Source organism: Chaetodon auriga, chromosome 4, assembly GCF_051107435.1.
Source record: "Chaetodon auriga isolate fChaAug3 chromosome 4, fChaAug3.hap1, whole genome shotgun sequence".
Taxonomy (NCBI): domain Eukaryota; kingdom Metazoa; phylum Chordata; class Actinopteri; order Chaetodontiformes; family Chaetodontidae; genus Chaetodon; species Chaetodon auriga.
In genome coordinates, this window is record NC_135077.1 from 1,717,940 (window position 1) to 1,737,932 (window position 19,993).

The window sequence follows — 19,993 nt, forward strand, 5'->3', positions numbered from 1 at the left end:
GGCTTAACTAGTTCACTATATGTGCTCAGCTCAAAGGTTAAGCTAGCAGTTGATACACACTTGGTCTTTTTGCAGTTAGACACTAAAGGTATAAAAAAAAATGTGCAACTTTTTGTCATTTTATTTTTTAAGGCTTCCCTTGTTCTCCTGAAGTTTGGTATGCTACAAAAAATGGAATTAAGAATGGGTATTAATACTGTAAGTATTGTAATGTAATGAATGCAGTTTATTTGAAAGCTGTTTATTATATCATTCCTGATATTGCTGAGATGTGGGTGTTTTTTTTAATAAAATTTATATTTATTTAAAGCAATTTGATTTGTTACTCCAAGTTAATACTAATATCCAAATTCTGTGCATTATTGTTGGTCTTACAGATGAAACTGGAAATGTCGTGTTCACACTTTATTTTTTTATTTACCCAAACAGGAAGCCATGTTTTACTTCTTACATACAAACTGTGTTGTGTTTGTGGTTACAAGGACAAACTGAATACAGTCTAAAACGCAAATTAGAGCATATTAGCATGACTTTCGGTTTTAAACAAGGCCAAACACAAAACACATCTCACTCCTGGTTCTTTAATCAACATCACACAAGCACAGATCTTCCCTGGCTCATATTTTCAATTTACCGGCTGTGAGCGTTTCCTTTCTTTCCGGCAGGTTACTGGACGTAGATGGCACTTTGTACAGGTGAGAATGAGTCCTTAGCAAAAATAAATGCAGCTGCATACACAAGATGCAGCTGCTTCACACGACGTTAAGACGTTTTGTTGGTTTCCATATTGTCTTTAGGGCTTCAGACAAAATGCCACTTATCCACTGTGCAAGAGAGGATTTAGAATCACATGAAAACATAACCGTCAAAATAGAAAACCAAATTTGGTGAAGGTATGTCATTATTTACTCACCCTCTGGAGAGACAGGATATGCAGCGCCAAACGCAGGGGCCTGGGTGTCAGATGTTACACGTGACAATTACCAAACAAACACAGTTTCATGTACAATTACTGTGTTTACTATCATCACTGTGAACAACAGCGTACGGAGGTCCTCACCGACTGGACCACAGCTCTGCTCTCTTCTTCACTGCATCTGAAAGGGCTCTCACAGCAGGAGATATTTTTGCTGGATGGAGAAGAAAAAAGTCGTTAGACGTTCGTCTCACACACACATGCTGCAGCGGTTTCACCTCCACCAGCTTACCATGCGATTCCTGCACTGTTTGTCTGCCTCTGCACTAGTGCCCTCCAGTGCTCGTGGGTGGACTTAATGATCTCAACGGCAAAGTCCTGCAAAAAGGACGAAGAACGTGAGAAAAAGGCATTTGGATTTCTGAATCTGACACCGTTCGGACTGCGACTCAGTGTACAGACAGTCGAGTCTTATCCATCTGCTGTGCTTACAAAGGTCTCAGTACCTTGTCTCTGAACTGTCCATTGAATCCAAACTGGTTCTCAGGCTTTCCATCGGGCACCTTATATTTCCTGAACCAGTCGACGGTGGCCTCTAAATGACCGGGCCGGCTCCTGCGGACATCCTCGATGCCTGAGGAAAACACCCCAAACAGAATAAGAACTACGCACCACTTTGCACCTTATTTGTATGAATTAAACATGAATCTGTGTTCTGTTTACACTTCCAGTCATCTTAAAGAAAAATAAGATCGTGTTGCATATGTACACACATAAACAAACAGGTGATACATTTATAATGGATTAAAAAAATCACAACAACAGCAGGAGAAGGATGCAGCGGATAACGCAGGCTTGAAAATATGGACGAACAGGTTTTAAAATACTGTAAATAACATGTTTGTCCTGAAGGACACCCTCAATGTGTTGGAAACAAACACTGAATGTAAACAAAGCCATGTTGACAACAGAAACTCCAGAGGGTACAGAGAGCTGGAGCTGTCTGCGCAGACGAACTTCTCAAGGATTTCTGAAACATTTTCTGTTCCAAAATCAATCACCTGAATGTGAAAAGTGCAGGTACGTTAATCTGTTGTGTGGTCAAAGCAGGTCTGACAGGTTCTGGACTATAGTTTGTCTTAAACGTCTCTGCATCACTTTCATTGATACTAGTATCATAAAACCATCGCGTTTGTTATTTGTCCGGGGGAAACACCCACTGTTCAGGTTTGGGGCATCTGGATCGTCCGTGTTGATAGCGATGAGCTTCCAGTCCATTTCTCCCTCATCGATCATGGCCAAGATGCCGAGTACTTTCACCTCGATCACCTGACCCGGAAAGCACACCTGAAGAACGGACCAATAGACGGCAGTTAACTTTGAACAGCGCATATAAAGTCAGCACAAAAAACATCCTAAAATAATATATCCGCTCATCTCACCTGAGAGCCGATCTCACAGACGTCGATGGGATCATTATCACCACAGCACTCTGTCTCTTTGTCTCGGTGGTTTGGGTCCTCCCAGGTCTTTTCCAAGGAACAGTTCGAAAACACGTGAGAAACCGACATTTTCTCGCAAACTTTTCAACTAAATATGAAAGCGCTCAGGCAGGAAAAGACTGAATTAAATGATGTTTAGGATTAAAAAAGTAAAAGTCAGTGAGTGACAAGAATTAAATGACGAGAGCATGATGGTGACGGACACGTGCACAAGATCTTTAACAAAAAAGTCTTCATGACTCCACTTCTGATGTAGCCCAGATCGTTCATAGCGTTCGGGTTCCTCACCTGTGGGAGTGCCCCATAGTTCCAAATGTAACCTTTGTGGGGAAATACGTTGGCAACATAGCGCAGCTTTCCCTTCTTTACGTCTTGTTTGATCGGGTTCAGAGGTTCCTTTGTTGCAATCTGGAAATTAAAGCCATTATGAAGGTGTGCGGAGGTGCATGCGTTTGCCAGTGTTCAGGTATATTTGATTTATGTCCAATGCTCAAAGCCTTAGCTTCTGGCTAATGCTATGCTAGCTAAATAACAGCATCTTCAGGCTACTGGATCCAGAGAAGGCGACTAACTGGAGACTTTTTAGTCAAAAACGTCATGTAAAACTACCTCAAAGCTGTCTGTTACAGCTGGTGCTGTCAGTATCGGGCTCATCATATTCTAATTAAAACAGGTTTAACCTACTGCAATGTTAAACTCTTGGAAAATGTGTCATCATTAGATTAAAGGTTAAACCTGTTCATGAATGGCTTCAGTGTTTTTACTTAAACATCATCATCTCAGTGGAAAAATCAGACCGGTTTGTTGTTTCTTGTCTGAGGCACCGTGTCTGCAGCCTCCTTACCTCCATTTTAGCATTTGACCATCGAGGTACCTCCACAACCATGTTGAAGAGCACCTGAGAGCACAGAAGAAAGCTGTGTGCAGTGCATGCTGGGAACGCTTTCAGGAGGTAAAAGTGACATCAGACAATTGAATGTGAGAGTACCTCGCTCTCATTCTTCTTGGGTTTCTTAGCCGGCACGTCATTGTCCTGTTAAAGGAAACACAAATCAGTGACTTACTGGTTTGAATGTTCACTCAGTTCAATACTGAAACTCTCTTAAAGTCTTTTATCAAACTCCTGCTGTCAAAGATTCACCTGCTCTGTCTCTGCTTTAAGTGGAATGTCGTGGAACGGCGAGACGTATTTTCCTTCAGAGTTTTCTAAGACGAACAAAACAACAGTTAAAAAAATAAAACCTCCATATTTATAAAAACGTCACAGTGAAGTCCCAGAAGACAAGGTGTCATCCAAGGTGCATTTCATGTGGTCGCCTGTAAGGGGCGTCATGTCCCCTTTGCCTCCTTTGACCTCTAAGGAGACACCAGACATGTCAGACAGTGAGGACAGAAGTCGGCGAACAGCCTCTCTGCTGGTTACTCCTGTTGCTGACTCGCGATGGGGCACGATTACTCGTTTTCATCTACAAAGACGGCTGTTTAACAGTGAAGACAACAACTCCCATGATTCAACGCTGCCTCACGACACCATCAAACTCCTGTTACTGTTTTGATCGAGAGACCTCGCAGCAGAAAGGACAGACTGTGCCTTTAAAAGCTGCAGGTGAAAACACCTGCGGTCTCAGTCAAACCACAGCCACAGTATTCATACTGGAGCAGGATGGAACCATTACTTAAATAACAAGAATAATACTATAATATTTAATGAGTTTAACTGACACAGTACGTGTGGCACAATTTTAATACAATTTTCCTCTTTTATAAAGGGTTTGTGTCGTCACTGCCACGTGACCGCCCAGGCGGAAGTAAACCAGCATGCACAGTGAAACATCTTCCTCTCTTTCTGCACGTGAACTATTTCAGCTGTTTGCTAACATTGGCGGGCTTTTAACTCTTAAACTAGCTCAGTTCTGACCGCACTACCTGTACACCATGTCGCACGTCGAGCCCGCAGCTCTGAGGTCAAACGTTTACCTTGACCCGGAGGTCGAGCTGCGGTTACCGGTCAGACACCGGACCCTGGAACTGAGATGGACTAAGCCTGAGGTTCAGGGGACACACACGGTTTCCCCCACGGTAGCGATGGGTAACTTACTAAAATAAATCCGGTAGTCAGGAGAATTGGGGTGTCCTCTCGCCTCCGTTTGAAAGTGTGTTTTTCTCAGATTACACCGCTGAGGCATCGCTGCTGCTTGTGTGACGAGTTTGCTCCGAGAAGCGGAAAACGAGCCGAACCCCGTCAGCAGGCGGCCGGGCGAACAGCGCAGCAGCAGCGCGCTCATTATGGACGCTTCTGCTGCCCTCGCTTCCGGATTCCCGTTTTCCTCCTCACCGTGAAGCCCGCCAGAGTGACGCCAAGGTTTCCGGTCAGTGGTTTTCAAAATAAAAGCCGTTACAGTTGGGATACTGGCTGAGGCTATAAATCATAAATCATTAAAAACACCCAGTGACGGACAATATTTAGATTACATTAATGAGAAATTAATTATGTTCATTAATCATTCATGTAATATTATTGTTCAGTCTTTTTTTTTTTTAGCTGTATGTCCTTTTTTCCCCATTCAAGTACACTGAGTGCAGCGTTTAAACTGGGGTCAAACTCCTTAAATGTTCACATGTACTTGACCAGTAAAACAGATTATGATTAACTGTATATACTTAATTCATTATTTGTTTATTTATTTTATTGTCATGCACAGTAAAATGAAATAAAACTTGACTGAAAAACATGAACTGAATTAGGGGAAATGAATTTCCTGGGAAATATGACTTTAATGGTAATCTGCCTGTGAAATGAAAAATCTGGTAATGCTGCTAGAGGAAAGACAGTTAGTTTGAAAAATAAATGAAAAGGGGTTTAACCTGAAAGGAGTATGACGGTGCTTTGAATACTATGCACGTGGAAATATGTGTTCATAAACACTGATATTTTTGTTTGAGGGTGGTGCTGGTAGGACGCTCCTGGGATGTCCTGAGTGGATGATTGTGGATGTGCAGCGTAAGCTTCACTGCAGTCTTTTGCGATGTTTCTTCTTGTGGGATGTTTGCTCAGATGCTTCGTACGAGAGACCCACAAGAAAGATCAGGGGAGTCAACAGAAACGTATACGGCACACGCTCCAATCAATATTTTAATCCCTAATGTGAATATTGTGGAAACAGATTTTGGTTTGTGTCAGTCGACTTTTATTTTGACGCATGCATTGCATCAGGAAGTTACTTCTCTTTTCCATCATAACTTTGCAGCGTTGTACATTTCTTGGCTCACTGAATTATCCAAGACAATGAAATTAATCCCTGATGAATTTCTTTTCTCTCCTGTTTTATTTATTTATTTTTCTTATTAAAAAAATAAATAAATAAAAATAACGCAAGGCTTTTACATTTTGACTTTTATTCTTCCATGTTTGGTGGATATGTGTAGGGATAATTTTCTCCTTTCTGGGTGACTTTGGCCTCCATTTTCAGAACAACCATAAAGGTCCCTGGAGCTCTCGCCTTGATGTCTGGCTGCTCTTGTTTTTCTCACCTGACGTGAATGGATTTGTCAGTGGAAACCTGCACAATACATCATAAGATCAAAGTCCATATGTATCCATTGTGCACTCAGCAAACACCCCACCCAGCCACCTTGATGTGTTTCCTTTACTGTCATGTGTTCTGTATATGTTGCTCTCTGTTCAAACAAATTGCGTACGTACTGGCAGCCATAAAAAGCCGGTTTATTAAAAGCGCATGTCATCCTTTGATGCCGTTGCTGAAGAGCTTTGACTGCTCTGAGCACAAACTCAACGCGTGCCTCAAGAAAGCACGACGTGCTGTAAACCTGTAAACTGGACAGTCGTGGTCAAGGTCAAAGTGCTAGGACTAGACACAGCGATGGGGGAGGGGTGGCGAACTGGGCTGCTGTGGCAGGATGATGTGAGGGTCCACAGAGGGCTGAAATGTCTGTCTGATCGGTTCTAACCTCTGTGCTGATTTGGAAAATATGTATCTGAGAGCCAAATGAGAAGAGCGTCCCTCCAGGCTCTGTCAGAGGGCCCATAAGCCGAGCGCTCAGCCATAACTCTGCCTGCGATGGCGCCCAAGTGGCGAGCAGTAAAAGTATGTGGCTGTAAAAGACAGTTTCAGGCATGAGTGTGTTTTTATTTCCCCCCTCCCTGTAGCTCACCTGGATGCCTCCTCTTCCTCCTCCTCCTCCTCCTGCTGAAGAAGTAAGGAGCTCTGTGTTGTTCTGCGTCACCGAGCGAGCTTTGAAAAATGGGTTCTGTTAGCATTCGTGTCTTTTAGCAGTTTGACTCTAAGAATATTGGCTGAAAACGTGCTGCAGGAGGGCGCAGTCATTTCCGAACAAGCTTTTAATGATGACAATTATTGTCTCAGTTTGAATAATTAAGCATCAACAACGAGTCAAATAAATTATCAGCTAACTAATGAAAACGGGCTTATTCTCTGGGAAATTTTGATGCTTATTTTTACTATTTTCTGACATTTTAAAGACCAAACAGTGAATTTAAAACCAGCTCTCAGAAAAATAACATGAAGCTTGACTCAGTGTAAGTTTAATGACCGTATTTCAGCGTTTCGTCTTCGCTGTGAATGAATTTGAAAGAGTATACTTGTCTCTCTCAGAACGCCACGCCCTGACTGACATGATGTCATTTAAACAAACGCTGTCAATGGACAGAAAGACAACGTCTCCACTCACCTGCCTGTTTGTACAGAGTGAGCGATTGTTCAGTACGGTTCACCTTACCAAGTCCTCTTTGGTCATGTAACACTGACGGTGACGTCTGCTGTGTTTGAACACAGTTTAAGTGTTTGTTTAACAGAGGAGGTGATAAACTCAGCAATTAATGATTAAATTATTGAGATTTTCTTAAGTACACAGAAAATGAGGATGATTTCTCACGCTGGTGACCAGCTGACATGCAGAGGTGAGCCGAACGTGTGCGTCTCGTCCAACAATGGGAGTTAAACAGGTGTGATACGAGCGCGCTGCACGGTGATCTGGAAACACAATGGATGCCCTCATTACCTGGTTCAATGGAGGAAATGCATCCAGTCATTGTTCTGGCAAGAAACGCAGTATCTGGTTGCAATGACCATGAAATCATTGTGGCAGCGTGCGTGTTGATGAATTACCTGTCGAACCAGGTTTGAGAATGTGTGCGTGTCAGTTTACAGGTGAGAAATAGAAGTGATGCATTTATGTATAAGGAAGAAAGTTTTTTCTGAGCATGTTGATTTTCTTTCACTTATTTCAAAGAATGGCTGAATCCATTTACTTTCATTTATTTATTCCACATTAACTCTGTTACTTGCAGCTTGTTCAGAGGTTTGTTAAACAGTATTTATTCCATTCAGATATTGACTTACTGATCATATAAAGCTCTCTGTATCGCTGAGTGTAATTAACGCACCGGGCCGTGAAGACTTCCTCGTTGGTGTTTTTGTTTTGTTTGTGTCTCGGACACGTTCTGTTTTCATCTGGTGTCAGTTCGAGAGGCTGGTTTCATTCCTCCGTCCTCCAGGGAGACAAAGTGCATCTCAGCACTTTGTCTCCCTGGAGGATCGTGAAGGTCTGAAGGGAAGAAGCATAGCAGCAGCTCAGAGGTGTGGCCTCCCGGCTCTCGTGACAGGTAGACATGGGGAGGAGCTAGATCACCTGTGCAGAGCTGGCAGGCAGCGCACAGTGGACATTACACCTGTTGTGCTTCCCAGGCTCGCTCTCTCTGTTTCTTTCCTGCTCTTCCTGTCCCTCTCTCTTCCCCTTCTTTTCTCCTCGACCGGTCTGGAGGCGCCAGAGGAGCTGACAGCCTCACCATGGATCCCAGCGAGGCCGGCGGGGCTGAGAGGGAGAAGGAGAAGGACAAAACCATAAAGAGGAGGAACCGGCCCGTGTTCCTGCGTTACCTGGAGAGGAGAAAGACGGACACTATCGTGGCTGATGACACGTCCAAAGGAGACATCAACCTGGGGACGCTGGTGAGGAGGAGTCAGTCTGACAAGACGGAGTACAGCGCTAAACTTAAAGGTACACCAGCTAATGACCTCCCCAGGGGTCAAAACTATGGCAACAATCTGCACACACGTGAGACAACACTCAACTCTTTACATTACAGACTTGTTGATAAGACGCCAGCTGGGGGGACTATTAGACAAGGGTGTCCACTCTAGATGGACCGTAGGAGGACGCATTCATGTCTTCAACACACACATAGAGAACGCGCTCCTCCATAGTTCTGGATACCAAGCACCTGTTGTGTTACTATGTGCCGAGCAGGAGATACTCCCACTGGGACGAAGCCACATATGCAAACTGGGCTCCGAACTCAGGCACAGAGGAGTGGCTTTAAAAGTGTTCCAGGCCAGCAGGTAAACAAGGCCTGCACGGCAGTGAGGTGTGAGGAGGGATTTACAGATTAGAAGGAGCGAAGGAGTTTCAGTGTCCGTCTCACAGTTTGCTTCGTGGTGAACATCGAAACGTTCGCGCTGTTTGACCCAGAAAGTGAGAATCCTTCATCCAGACGCGTGTTACCTCATCACAGACGCTGACACAGCCTTCTCACAGACGCACACACGTCCACGTTTCAGGAAAACTGGCTTCACCTGTCCGCTGGGTGAAGTCAGTGACGGGGAATGCTGCCCTTCAGGCAAAATGACTGCCATCACGGCGTCTGCGGCGGCTCACCATCAGAGCTCGCTCTCAGCAGGCGGCCTGTCCTGTGCCACTCGTTCCTTCAGCTTCCTGTCCTGTGAGCAACGCACATCACATGACACAGTGCGTGTGGCACCTTTGCTAAAATAGCAAAGTGTAACCTACTTCTGGCTCTGCGCTGTTCTGATCAGATCGCTCGCTCACACACACACACACACACACACACACACACACACACTCACACTCGCCTTGTCAGCAGCTGCTTTGTTTACCTGATACAGACTCACTTTCTCCTCCTTTGTACTCTGTGTTTTCTTGACCAACCTGCATCACGGCAGGCGGGGTTGGGCCTGTTTTCAGTAAACCACTCTCCCCTCACAGCTCTCAGGCAGGACGACATATTTACTGCAGTATTACCATTGCAAATATTGACAGAGCGATGACTTCACTGAAAGAGGAAACATGTGAGCTGCTGCTCGACAGTCTGCTCTCACCTGCTTGTCTGACAGGTTGATGGAGCCACGTAACCATGGCAACATGACATCCACATGTCCAATTATTGACTGTCACTGAATGTAAAGGTTCTGCCAATGATTTACCAGGAAACACGTCCATAAAGGGACAGTAATAAACCAAATATCCTCATATGTTTATTCAAAACATTGGCACGGGCTCATATTGTTTGAGGGAGGAACTCTTTCTCACTGTGTGTGTGTGTGTGTGTGTGTGTGTGTGTGTGTGTGTGTGTGTGTGTGTGTGTGAGAGAGTGTGTGCGTCACCTTTACTGCATTGAATTCTAAACACAATGAACAGTAAATGTCCAGATTTTTTACAGACATTCCTTCGATTCCAGCGGCCTTTATTGGAAATGTGCTCCTGTATTCTTGGTGATAAAATCCCATTGTGCACTTCGCTGTGTGGTGAAGTCTGACGTGTCATTTTTCTTGACGGCGACACTCGATACGGCGTGCCTTGTATTCTGTCTGCTGGATCCCTTTCAGCGGGCTGAATGGTGAAAAGGCCTGTATCCACTTTCATGGGAACTCCTGTGCAACCATAGCTCACCAGACATAATGCTGGTGGATGGATAAGTCAGCACGCTCTGAGGTCCTCTGCTGAGTCCTGAATTTATAACATTTCATCACCTTTTTTATCTTTCATTTAGAGCTTTGAATTTTGTAGGTTTTTTGTACAGTGGCAGGAAAATGTTGCAGTAAAACGTGACGATGCGAAGAGCTGAAAATAGATGAAAAACAGAACAAGCTTCAGCTCACTGAGCCTCACCTGCTCTCTTTCTCACGGGTGGAGGCTTTCAGTGGCTCCGGAGACGCTGTGGACATGTGATATGTCAGGATGCTGCAGCTGCATGAATGTCATACCTCTTTTACGTAACATTTCCACATATTAAACAGTCTCTCTGACGTCCTATAATGAAAAATGTTATCCCACAGGGCAGAAATATATTAACAGGGATTTATCCCGAAGCTTCATTAGACTCACACAACAGATAATCGTATCTATTTCTTGAAGTATTATCAGGCGCTGACAAGTTAATTAATAACTGCTGAAGGGAAAAGCTTATGAGCGCACAGTTCGGTCTTATGATGCTGTACACGCTCAGTTTACCCAACATTTCTTCTCTGCTGATACAATCAAAGACGCTGAAGTCAGAAGAAAACTGTGATTCTTTAGCAGCTTTACCTGCCACACTGTTGACGCTCCGTCTTTGCTGACAGGCACTGAGTCACCTCTGCAGGTGTTCATTTAACTCCTGGATCTCAGGAAAAGAAAGATGCAAGCTGTACCTGGAAGCAGTGTTTCATGCAGGATGTGATCAGATCTCTGCCAGAGTGAGCCACAACCCGCACAGTGCTGCGCTCATGAGGAGGAGAAACACCTGATCTGCTCAGTGCAGCTTCAGCAAAGGCGGCCATTTCTTCCTATCTTCCCCTCGTGGCGACACTGTGCCGTTCAATGCATCTGCAGCTTTTCATCTCTGGTGCCTCCAACAAAAAATAAAAGATTTTCTAAGGAAACTTCATGACCTTCTATCCTGCTTTGCTTATCATGTCCAAAAAAACAAGATCTGGTCTAAATCAAGAATTATACCAATGAGAGCACACACACATGCCAGGTGTGTGACTGGACCAATCATTAACCAGATTTGCTAACGTGTGGTGTTCTTTTGCAAATGATGCCTTGAGTGCTGCTAAATATGCTGTCAATAATGTCTTTCTAATCAGATCTTACCCACGTTTACCTCTATGTGTTACTCATGTTGTGAGGATGTAAATATGTTCACACAGTCACGTTGTGGGGACTCGCCTTCCTTATGCAGACAAAATACGAGTCCCTGAAATGTAAATCATTAAATATGAGGGTGAAGACTTGGGTTAAGGTTAAGGTTAGTGTAAGTCTCCAGGAATGAATGTAAGTCTGTGTAATGTCCTCAAAAATAGTGGGAACACGACTGTGTGTGTGTGTGTGTGTGTGTGTGTGTGTGTGTGTGTATCCCTGTGTCAGTGTGTGTGTGTCCTTGCATACGGTGTGTGTTAATCACACGCACACACACTCCCAGCCTGAGCAGATGGAATGCCTGAGCACGCCGTAGCATTACATCAGCGGCATGATTAGTTCCGTAACCTGACACGAGCCTCACAGGCCTCCGCCCCCCTCCCTCCACCCCTCTCGCTCTTCATCACTCTTCCTCCCCCCAGAGAAGGAAGCGGTGTGTAGCGTCGATTAGGCAGCGAGGAAGCATCACTCTTCCCTGAACAGACACTGCCATGCAAAGCGCAGAGCAGCCACAGACTGATTAGGCGGCAGAGCAATAAAAAAAAGAGAAGTGCGCCTGACTGGCATGTTAAGTGAGGCCTTTTGGCGCTCCAGTCAAAATAATTAGATCATTGTGAACGACCGTGATGTAAATGGCTGCTAAGGGCATCAAGTGGATGTGTTAGAAGAGATGTAGGTTTTTCCGAGCGTGCACAGCCCACGGGGCCGAAGTGTTTACCAGCGTGCTCCAAACTGTGCCACAGATGGCTTGAAATGCTGGCAAAAACATACAGTTTTGAGGAAATTGCAGATTTTCAGCAAAATGTGGGTTCACTCACATCTTCGCCAGTTTTCTATGTCCCTGTGTGACCTGGATGACTCATTAGCACAGGTGCTGTAATAGTATGGAACGCCAGTGAGGTCATGATTCATCTTCTCCTGCCATCCAATGTTTCAGACATCTGTTAATAATAATATAACAATACTTTTCCAGCAGAATCAAATATTTAATTTCAGTCCTGGATACATATACACATACATGTGTGCTGCTCTACTGCCAACTGGAAATATTAAAATATTAAACTACACTAACATAAAACGTCAAATGGCGGGAAAAGGAGACGAATAATGACCTCATCAGCTTTCCATACCGTCTGCGGGACACGACGCCGTGACTGAGAATCACACCTGAGCTTATTTTTATTATCTCTGCCAGGTGTGAACCAGGAGCGATCATGTCTTTGAGCGTCTGTCCGTGTCTACTGGACTCATCAGTCTAATATTTATTGTGCATGTTGATGACTTTACGCTCAAGGGTCCCTGAGTGGTTAACAATTTCTGAAGAACCTCTTTTATTGGCTGCTGTGTTGTATTCCGCCATCGATGGCTGCTAACCGCTGGACGGCCTGTAGATCAGCTGGCAGGAAAGGGCCGCTGCCGTATTTGACGCTGCCCAGACACCTGACAGATATTCACTCCGCTGATTCTGCTCCTCTAGTTTTATAGTAATTTCATAATGACGTCTTTTCTCAGAGAAAATGACGCCGCTCGACCTGTCCACACCCCCCTCGCCAGCACTGGACCCAGAGGAGGTCCGTTTGAGGAAGATGAGCCGCAGGGCGAAGGTCATTCAGGAGCTGGTGCAGACTGAGAAGGACTTCCTCACAGACCTGGAGCTGTGCATCAGAGAGGTGGTCCAGCCTCTGAGAAATCTGCAGGTGGATGCTTTTCACCTCTCCACTGAAGTATCCGACGGTTCTTTTAAAATGAGGATTCAGGGATGTTCGAACCGTCGTTTCACCTCAGTTTCCTGATCCTCTGTTAGGTCGTGGATGTAGACAGGCTGTTCACCAACATGGAGACAGTGTGTGAGGTATCTGCAGCGCTGCTCCACAGGCTGCACGAGGCCATGGCTGACCCTGACCAGGAGGCCGTTGTCATAGGTAATGCCATTCTGACTCATGCCTGATTTAATGACTTCTTGACCTTTTGCTGCTCTGGTTAATCTCATGTCCCATTTTTATCCGAAGGTGAAGTGTTCATCCAGGCGAAGGCAGCTTTAGAGGATGTGTATAAGATTTACTGTTACCACCATGATGATGCCAACATGTCGCTCAAAGCGTACGAGAAAGAGGAAGAAATAAAGCAACATTTCACCACGTGTGTGTTAGCGCTGAAGTAGGTCACTTCCTCCAGATACTCCTCAAATAACTTCCCTGATGGTAGAACTGTTGTATTTACTGTGTGTAATCTTTGTGGTGACTGTGTCTCTTTGTCTTTACAGGAAAATCTATGACCAAGAGTAAGTAATGAAACCTTTATGCTGGCATCTGAAATATCCTGAATTCCATATTAAATACACTGTCATCAACAGATACTGATTGTTGTCTTCCAGCAGTTTTGGTTATGTTGTTGTTTCGTTCTGAATCTCTTTCCTGCAGGTCTGAACGGTTCATGTTGACCATTGTTTTCTCTATGAACACTTCATTTGCACAGAGGGAAACCCAACTTGCTAGACATGGGTTCACTGCTCATCAAACCGGTGCAGAGGATCATGAAGTACCCGCTGCTGCTCGGGGAGCTGTGGCAGGCCACACCTGAAGACCACCCTGACTACCGGCCCCTGCAGGAGGCGTTCACTGCCGCCAAGATCATCAACGTTAACATCAACGAGTTCAAGAGGCGCAAGGACATAGGTCCATATTCATCACTTAGCAGATGATTTTGCCTCCTGTCTATTTCGAAATGTAAATTCTTTCAACTCGTTTCCATATTCCTGTTCACCCTCAGTTATGAAGTATAAGAGGCTGGAAGATGAAGGAACACTGAGGGGCAAACTGCACAAGTTCAACATCCACTCTATCCGGAAGAAAGGCGACAGGTTTGCTGGCTACCTCAAGATCCTCACTGGAGTTGAACCACAGGTGAAAAAACACAAGTAACTTCAGAGTTCAGTCAGCACCCAGTGCATCTGCAATGAAAAGAAGTGCATGGAATAAAAGTTATGAGGCTTGAGGACTTTTAAACTTTAAGTGAAATCACGTTTTCTGGCCTGAAGGTGCATTATTGTTACACACATTGCTGTTTCGTGTCATCTTTGCATGCAGAATCACATCTGAGTAAGGCAAAGCATCACTGATACTCATCCGCCTTTTAGATGACATATTTAAAGTGTTCTGTCTGTAGGTGAGAGATGAAGTGTTTGACCGAGAGGAGAAGCTGTTCAGGAGTCTGGAGAAGGCCGTGAGGCAGCTGGTCAGGAATGTTCAGTGCTACCTGCAGCACGCTCAGGTGCGTACATGTCAGCTGCTGCATTGAAACACACGTTTTAATGGTTTAAAACATTCACTGAGACTCTGTTCTCGGTGTCTTTGCTGCAGGAGATGGTGTCTGTGGCTGTGCAGAATGTCCAGGACATGGAGAACATCATCAAGGAGCCCACCAAAAATGGCACAAACGGCTCACTGCACAGGAACGGAAACGACCCCTATAAGCACTTTGTAAGTGTGGCCTTTACTGCACTTCACCCCAAAATGCTATTGGTTTTATTCAGGGTATAATTTCCTTCCCTGTCCGTCTTATCCGTCTTCCCTGAATATTGGTATCTGTCCTTGCCGTCCCTGCACGACCTCCCGTTCACCCTCCAGTGAACCGTCATCTGTCACTTTGCCCGTAGCTACCTGTCTTCTGTCCATTGTATTAGTCCTCTTCCTGTGCGCCTCTAACCTTCCTGCCAGCTTCCCTCTCCTCCCCTCCTCTCTGTGGATGGTTGGAGATAACTCCACCTTTGAATGAGACTCTGTGTGTCGCAGCAGTTTGTCGCCGCCTCAAACTCTTTAATGAGCTTTACAAAATAAGTGTTAACACAAAGACACATGTGCTCTGAGAAGAAAAGCAACCGACATGAAAAGGTTTCATTGCGTCTGTTATAATCAAAACATGGCAGCTGTAACTGATAGACGCTTTCAGAACATTCTCACTGAAGAAACACATCTTTTTACTTCATGTGTAGTACTACCCCTCACATCTGTTTCGTCTGCTGAAGTCTGACTGTAAGCTGAACACTATCACCGCCTCTCGATTGTCTGCATGCAAATGGAGCTGTGTTGTTGTTACGTGCTGAAGATTAATGTTAAGGCATGCTGTAGTGATTCCCCGTGGAGAAGACTGTTCTGAATTAGAGACACTGCTGCATACTAAGAGCAAGACGTTTAATAGATCTTACATCACTTTAAAAAGTACAGTTAAAGTTCCGGTTTGTGTGCACAGAATTCAGAACACATGGGTAGACTAATGCTGGACGCCTCTATTCATCTCCTGCCACCTCATTGACTTCCTCCTCCAGAAAAACAGAATGGAGCGCTTGGTCCTCGCCCCCCTCTCCGCCCTGCAGGGCATGTTCACGGCCCCGCAGAAGCTCATCCAGAAGCGATATGACAAACTGCTGGATTACTGCAGCCGGTTGGAGCGCTCTTCTTCTTTTTCATCCCTGTCATCTACCAGCGCTTCCTCTCCCTCACTGGTCTCAGAAGACCCGTCCGGTCCTGCCAGGAGGGACTACGAAGCTCTCAACGCCTTGCTTGTGGAGGAGTTGCAGCGGTTCAACATGGCCGCCCATACCATCCTGACCAACTGTGTGGTGTACCTGGTGGCTCTGCTCAGAGGGCTGATGGACCAAATCCTGCTGTGTTCCCCGTCCATACAGCAGCTGCCAGTGAGGATCCCTCACACACACATATTAAACACAGTCTATCTTTACTCTTGTTGAATATTCAAACTAAAATCTGTCACCTTTTCAGGCTCCACTGTCAAACATCGCTGAGGTGCAGAACTGCATCATGGAAGAGCTGAACAATCTGACGTTTGTCAAAGACAACGCACAGAAGTTAATGGAGCGAAAAGTCAGCTTCGAGAGGCAGCGAGACAAGAAAATAACGGTAACAAGTGGAAGTAATCCACAACAGATCACTCACATCTAGCGACTAAAAAACTCATTATAGTGCTGTTTGGGTCCCTGCTCAGTTGTACCAAGGCAAACTTCTCATAGAGTCCAGGGTTAAACACAAACCCCACACAGGGAGCCTTCAACATGCTGTGAACCAGTTCTAAGCAGCTATGAGTCTTATCAAAAGCAGGCACTGAGAACAGCTCCAGGCTGTGACGAGCAGGACACTCAGTAACCCACAGCTCCACCAGGTATCAACCCCCCCGCACACAGTATGCCCGCACACCTGTAGGGCGTGCTCGTGTTTGGACACGTCAGTAGATCTTTTGAAACTGCTTCCGCACGAGCGTATCACCCCTCACTCTCCAAAGAATAGCTTCGTACATTGACACCCAGCAACATGCCTTCATGTGCCCACACCTGACCCACTTCAGATCATCACACCAACACAAAATGTGCTGTGTCGTCCTCCAGATGCCGGAGGTGCAGCATCAGACCGAGGAGCAGCGCGCCCGGCTGCTGGCGGAGCACCCGCTGAGCCGTCTGTACCAGCTGAAGAGGAAGTGCAACGGCTGCCAGGAGCAGGACCTCAGCCTGCTGGAGGGGGAGCTGGTGGCCCTGCTGGAGGACACGGACCCATTAGGCAGCAGCAGCCGCTGGCTGGTTCACACCGGAGGCAAGTGTGTGTGTGTGTGTGTGTGTGTGTGTGTGTGTGTGTGTGTGTGAGAGAGAAGGACAAAGCCCCTCGGAGCAGAGGCAGCTCCTGGTGCTTTCCGTATGTAAGACACACAAGGTGAATGAAGTCATCAGCCTCCATGCTGTGCAGGTACGGTCTGCACAGGTCTCCTCTGTGAATACACCTGCCTCGATGAGACGACGGAGGCTGTGCAGACACACCAAACTTTACTTTCTGACACTAACAAGTCGGAATCACGATCAGTCCCAGGAGCTCCTGTGATGTCATGGTTGCTGGTACCTCTTCGCCTGCCTCTGGAGATGGTTGCCTCACAACAGGGCCAACTCCATAGCTTGTCTCCATCTCCCCTCCACGTCTCGCAGAGAAACCTGAGATCCCAGCGTCTTGTTTGGAACAAACCGCGGCGCGTTGTAAGCAGTGTTACTTAGAGTACAAAGCCTCTCCCTGTGGGTATTCAGAAACAGGATGGAGAGATGCCGCTCGCGTGTCTCTCTGTTCTCTGCAATAACAAGTTCTTTTTTTATGAGCTGAGAAAAAAAAGAGTGTGTGTATGTTTCTTGGTGCGCGGTACACTCTTCACAGGCTCGTCTTTTCCTCTGGGATTACAAGCATTCCCAGGAAGTTGTTGTTCCTGCTTCTGTTGATTTCAGCACTATGAATATGCTCGCCTCATATTTACACACTCCTGCGTTCGCTCGCACGGTTTTAAGATTGTGTCAGCAAACGCTCGAGCTTTAGATTACAGCCTTAATGTGAGACAGTCCCATATATTAAACACACATTAATCCCACAGAAATGATGCATGTTTATTTTTACGAGGCAGGAAAACGTCTGTGAAGAACAGTGTGTTCTGTAATTACCTCACAGGAAGACATTTTAAAGATCAGTTCGCCCAAATCATGAAAGAATATAGTTTGTTTTTTGTCCGGGCTTTGCTGTCTGAGATTTGTCTCCTTCCAAATATGATGGGAATGGATTTGTGATTATAGCACATGATGAGAAAAATCATTAAAGAGGGCTAAATATCACGAGAAAAGGGAGATTTGTTTTCCTCAAACAACCATTTAAAATGGACTCAGAGTCTGTCCTGACAAACTGCCTCTTTGTCTCTCTTGTAGGTGCACAGGGCTACGTCTACTCCACCTTCCTGAAGCCGTACAACCCTCTGAGGGACTCCCAGCGGGCAGGCCAGATGGTCAGAGAGCAGCAGCAGCCGCCGCCTGCCATGGTGGACGAGGACTTTGACGACCTCAGCCTGTTTGTGTCAGGCAGCGGCAGCAGCAGCCTGCGCAGCTTCAACCTCAACACCACCGACAGCAGCTCCATCCTCTCTGGACTACAGGGGGAGCCAGAGAGCCCCGAAGACCTGGAGGACAGTCCGGACACTGAGGCTCAGCAGGTGTGTGTGTGTGTGTGTGTGTGTGTGTGTGTGTGTGTGTGTGTGTGTGTTCACCACTGGACTGCTTCATGGGCACAGGAGAGAAAATCTTTGCTCAGCTCAGAAAGGTTTTGCAGAACAGCTGCAGGATGTGCACTTTGAACAAACCAAAACAAAACCAGTAGAATAAAACAGCTCAGCGAGCCTCGCAGCTTTAACTGGGTCAGTCACACAGACTGGACGAGCAGAAGTTCTGCAGCCTGGAGCTTCGCAGCGTCTGTCTGACTTGAACTGGGCTGAAGAACACGATGACGATGCTGCCGCTCTGCCTCCAGCAGGCTCACTGCATCTTCATCATGACATAACAGTGTCTTAAAATAGAAAACGTGGACGACGGTCAGTAGATTGTAACCAATGAAAATCAAGACTGGAGGTGACCGTCTGTCCGTGTGGAAAGCGGACGAACAGTGCCACCTTCTGGACGGACAGGGAGACACACCTGAAAAGTTAATTTGCCATTTACTAACAAAAGCAGTATTGGAGGAAAAATTCTGATCCTTTCATTAAGTAAAAGTACTAATACCACAATATACACTCCCTGAAAGTAGAACAAATACAATCAGGTAAATGTACTCAAAAGTACTTAAACTCTCAGATATCATTATACTATTGTGACTCAAGCATTATTCAAGCATTATTGTCAGTATGGATTAATCTTGATTATTCTCTTCAATAACTGATTGTTTGGTTTGAAATAATTGTGAAGATAGAGAGAAGTGACTGAATTTGTAAATTAACTAGTAACTTAATTTTAACATTGATGTAGTAAAGTAAAAAGTGCAGTATTTCCCTCTGGAATGTGGTGAAAAGTGAAGTACAAGTACCTCAAATGTGCACTTGAGTAAAAGTACTCAGCTACATTCAACCATGGTGTAACTGTCAGCTGCACTGAAGTCTCATCGTTCAGCTGTAAACTTTCTTGGCCTCTGACTATGTCTGACTCGTGTCTCCGTCCACAGTTTTACGCCGTCTACGCCTTTCAAGCTCGCTGCGACCAGGAGCTGACCTTGCAGGAGTACCAGCACGTCCGCATCCTCCAGTTCTCCGACCTGGGAGGCAACAAGGACTGGTGGTTAGCCGAGTCTAACGGACAGAGGGGATACGTCCCGGCCAACTACCTTGGCAGGATGTCTTACGCGTAAACAGAAGCACCGTCAGAACTCCAGAGCCAGAAAAACCACACGGTCCAGACATGATACACGGTCACCTGGTTTGATCGTCTCGTACCAAAAGTGTTGAATCTGTGTTGCCTTCAGAAGAAGAGAGCTCACCAATGGGATCAATAATCTGTGATGAATAGAAGTGATTGGGGGGGGGGGGTCAGGGCACTGTGCTGAGCACTTTTTGTACTTCAGTGTTGTCGAGTTTCTATTGATAATGAAGTGATTTATTCATGAAGATGATTTTATATGTGAACTGATGTCCAGATGAAGTTATATGTGAAGCCGTTAATACATGAAGTTTATGTTTTATGTGAATGTGAAATGAAGAGATTTATGTCATCGTTTATATTTGAAGAGCAGCGTCGTGAATAAACATGATCACCTGATTGAACACA

The 19,993-nt window shown here is 45.6% G+C and overlaps 2 protein-coding genes across 2 annotated transcripts; one reads left to right on the top strand and one right to left on the bottom strand.

Moving 5' to 3' along the window:
- Positions 1-397: 397 nt before the first annotated feature.
- ppa2 (inorganic pyrophosphatase 2) lies at positions 398-4,765 on the bottom strand. Its single transcript, XM_076727704.1, has 12 exons — positions 4,517-4,765; positions 3,560-3,624; positions 3,407-3,451; positions 3,263-3,316; positions 2,707-2,826; positions 2,359-2,445; positions 2,137-2,263; positions 1,423-1,550; positions 1,209-1,294; positions 1,061-1,130; positions 914-953; positions 398-824 (listed from the first exon to the last, which is right to left on the bottom strand). Exons 1-12 carry the CDS (start codon positions 4,701-4,703, stop codon positions 802-804), a joined length of 1,032 nt encoding a protein of 343 aa, XP_076583819.1. The 5' UTR covers positions 4,704-4,765; the 3' UTR covers positions 398-801.
- A 2,804-nt stretch (positions 4,766-7,569) lies between these two features.
- On the top strand, positions 7,570-19,986 carry arhgef38 (Rho guanine nucleotide exchange factor (GEF) 38). The gene is made up of 14 exons (XM_076729600.1): positions 7,570-8,457; positions 12,889-13,073; positions 13,181-13,298; positions 13,386-13,533; positions 13,640-13,657; positions 13,852-14,051; positions 14,146-14,279; positions 14,542-14,646; positions 14,736-14,855; positions 15,701-16,069; positions 16,155-16,292; positions 16,775-16,976; positions 18,116-18,396; positions 19,395-19,986. Exons 1-14 carry the CDS (start codon positions 8,247-8,249, stop codon positions 19,575-19,577), a joined length of 2,412 nt encoding a protein of 803 aa, XP_076585715.1. The 5' UTR covers positions 7,570-8,246; the 3' UTR covers positions 19,578-19,986.
- Positions 19,987-19,993: the final 7 nt, after the last annotated feature.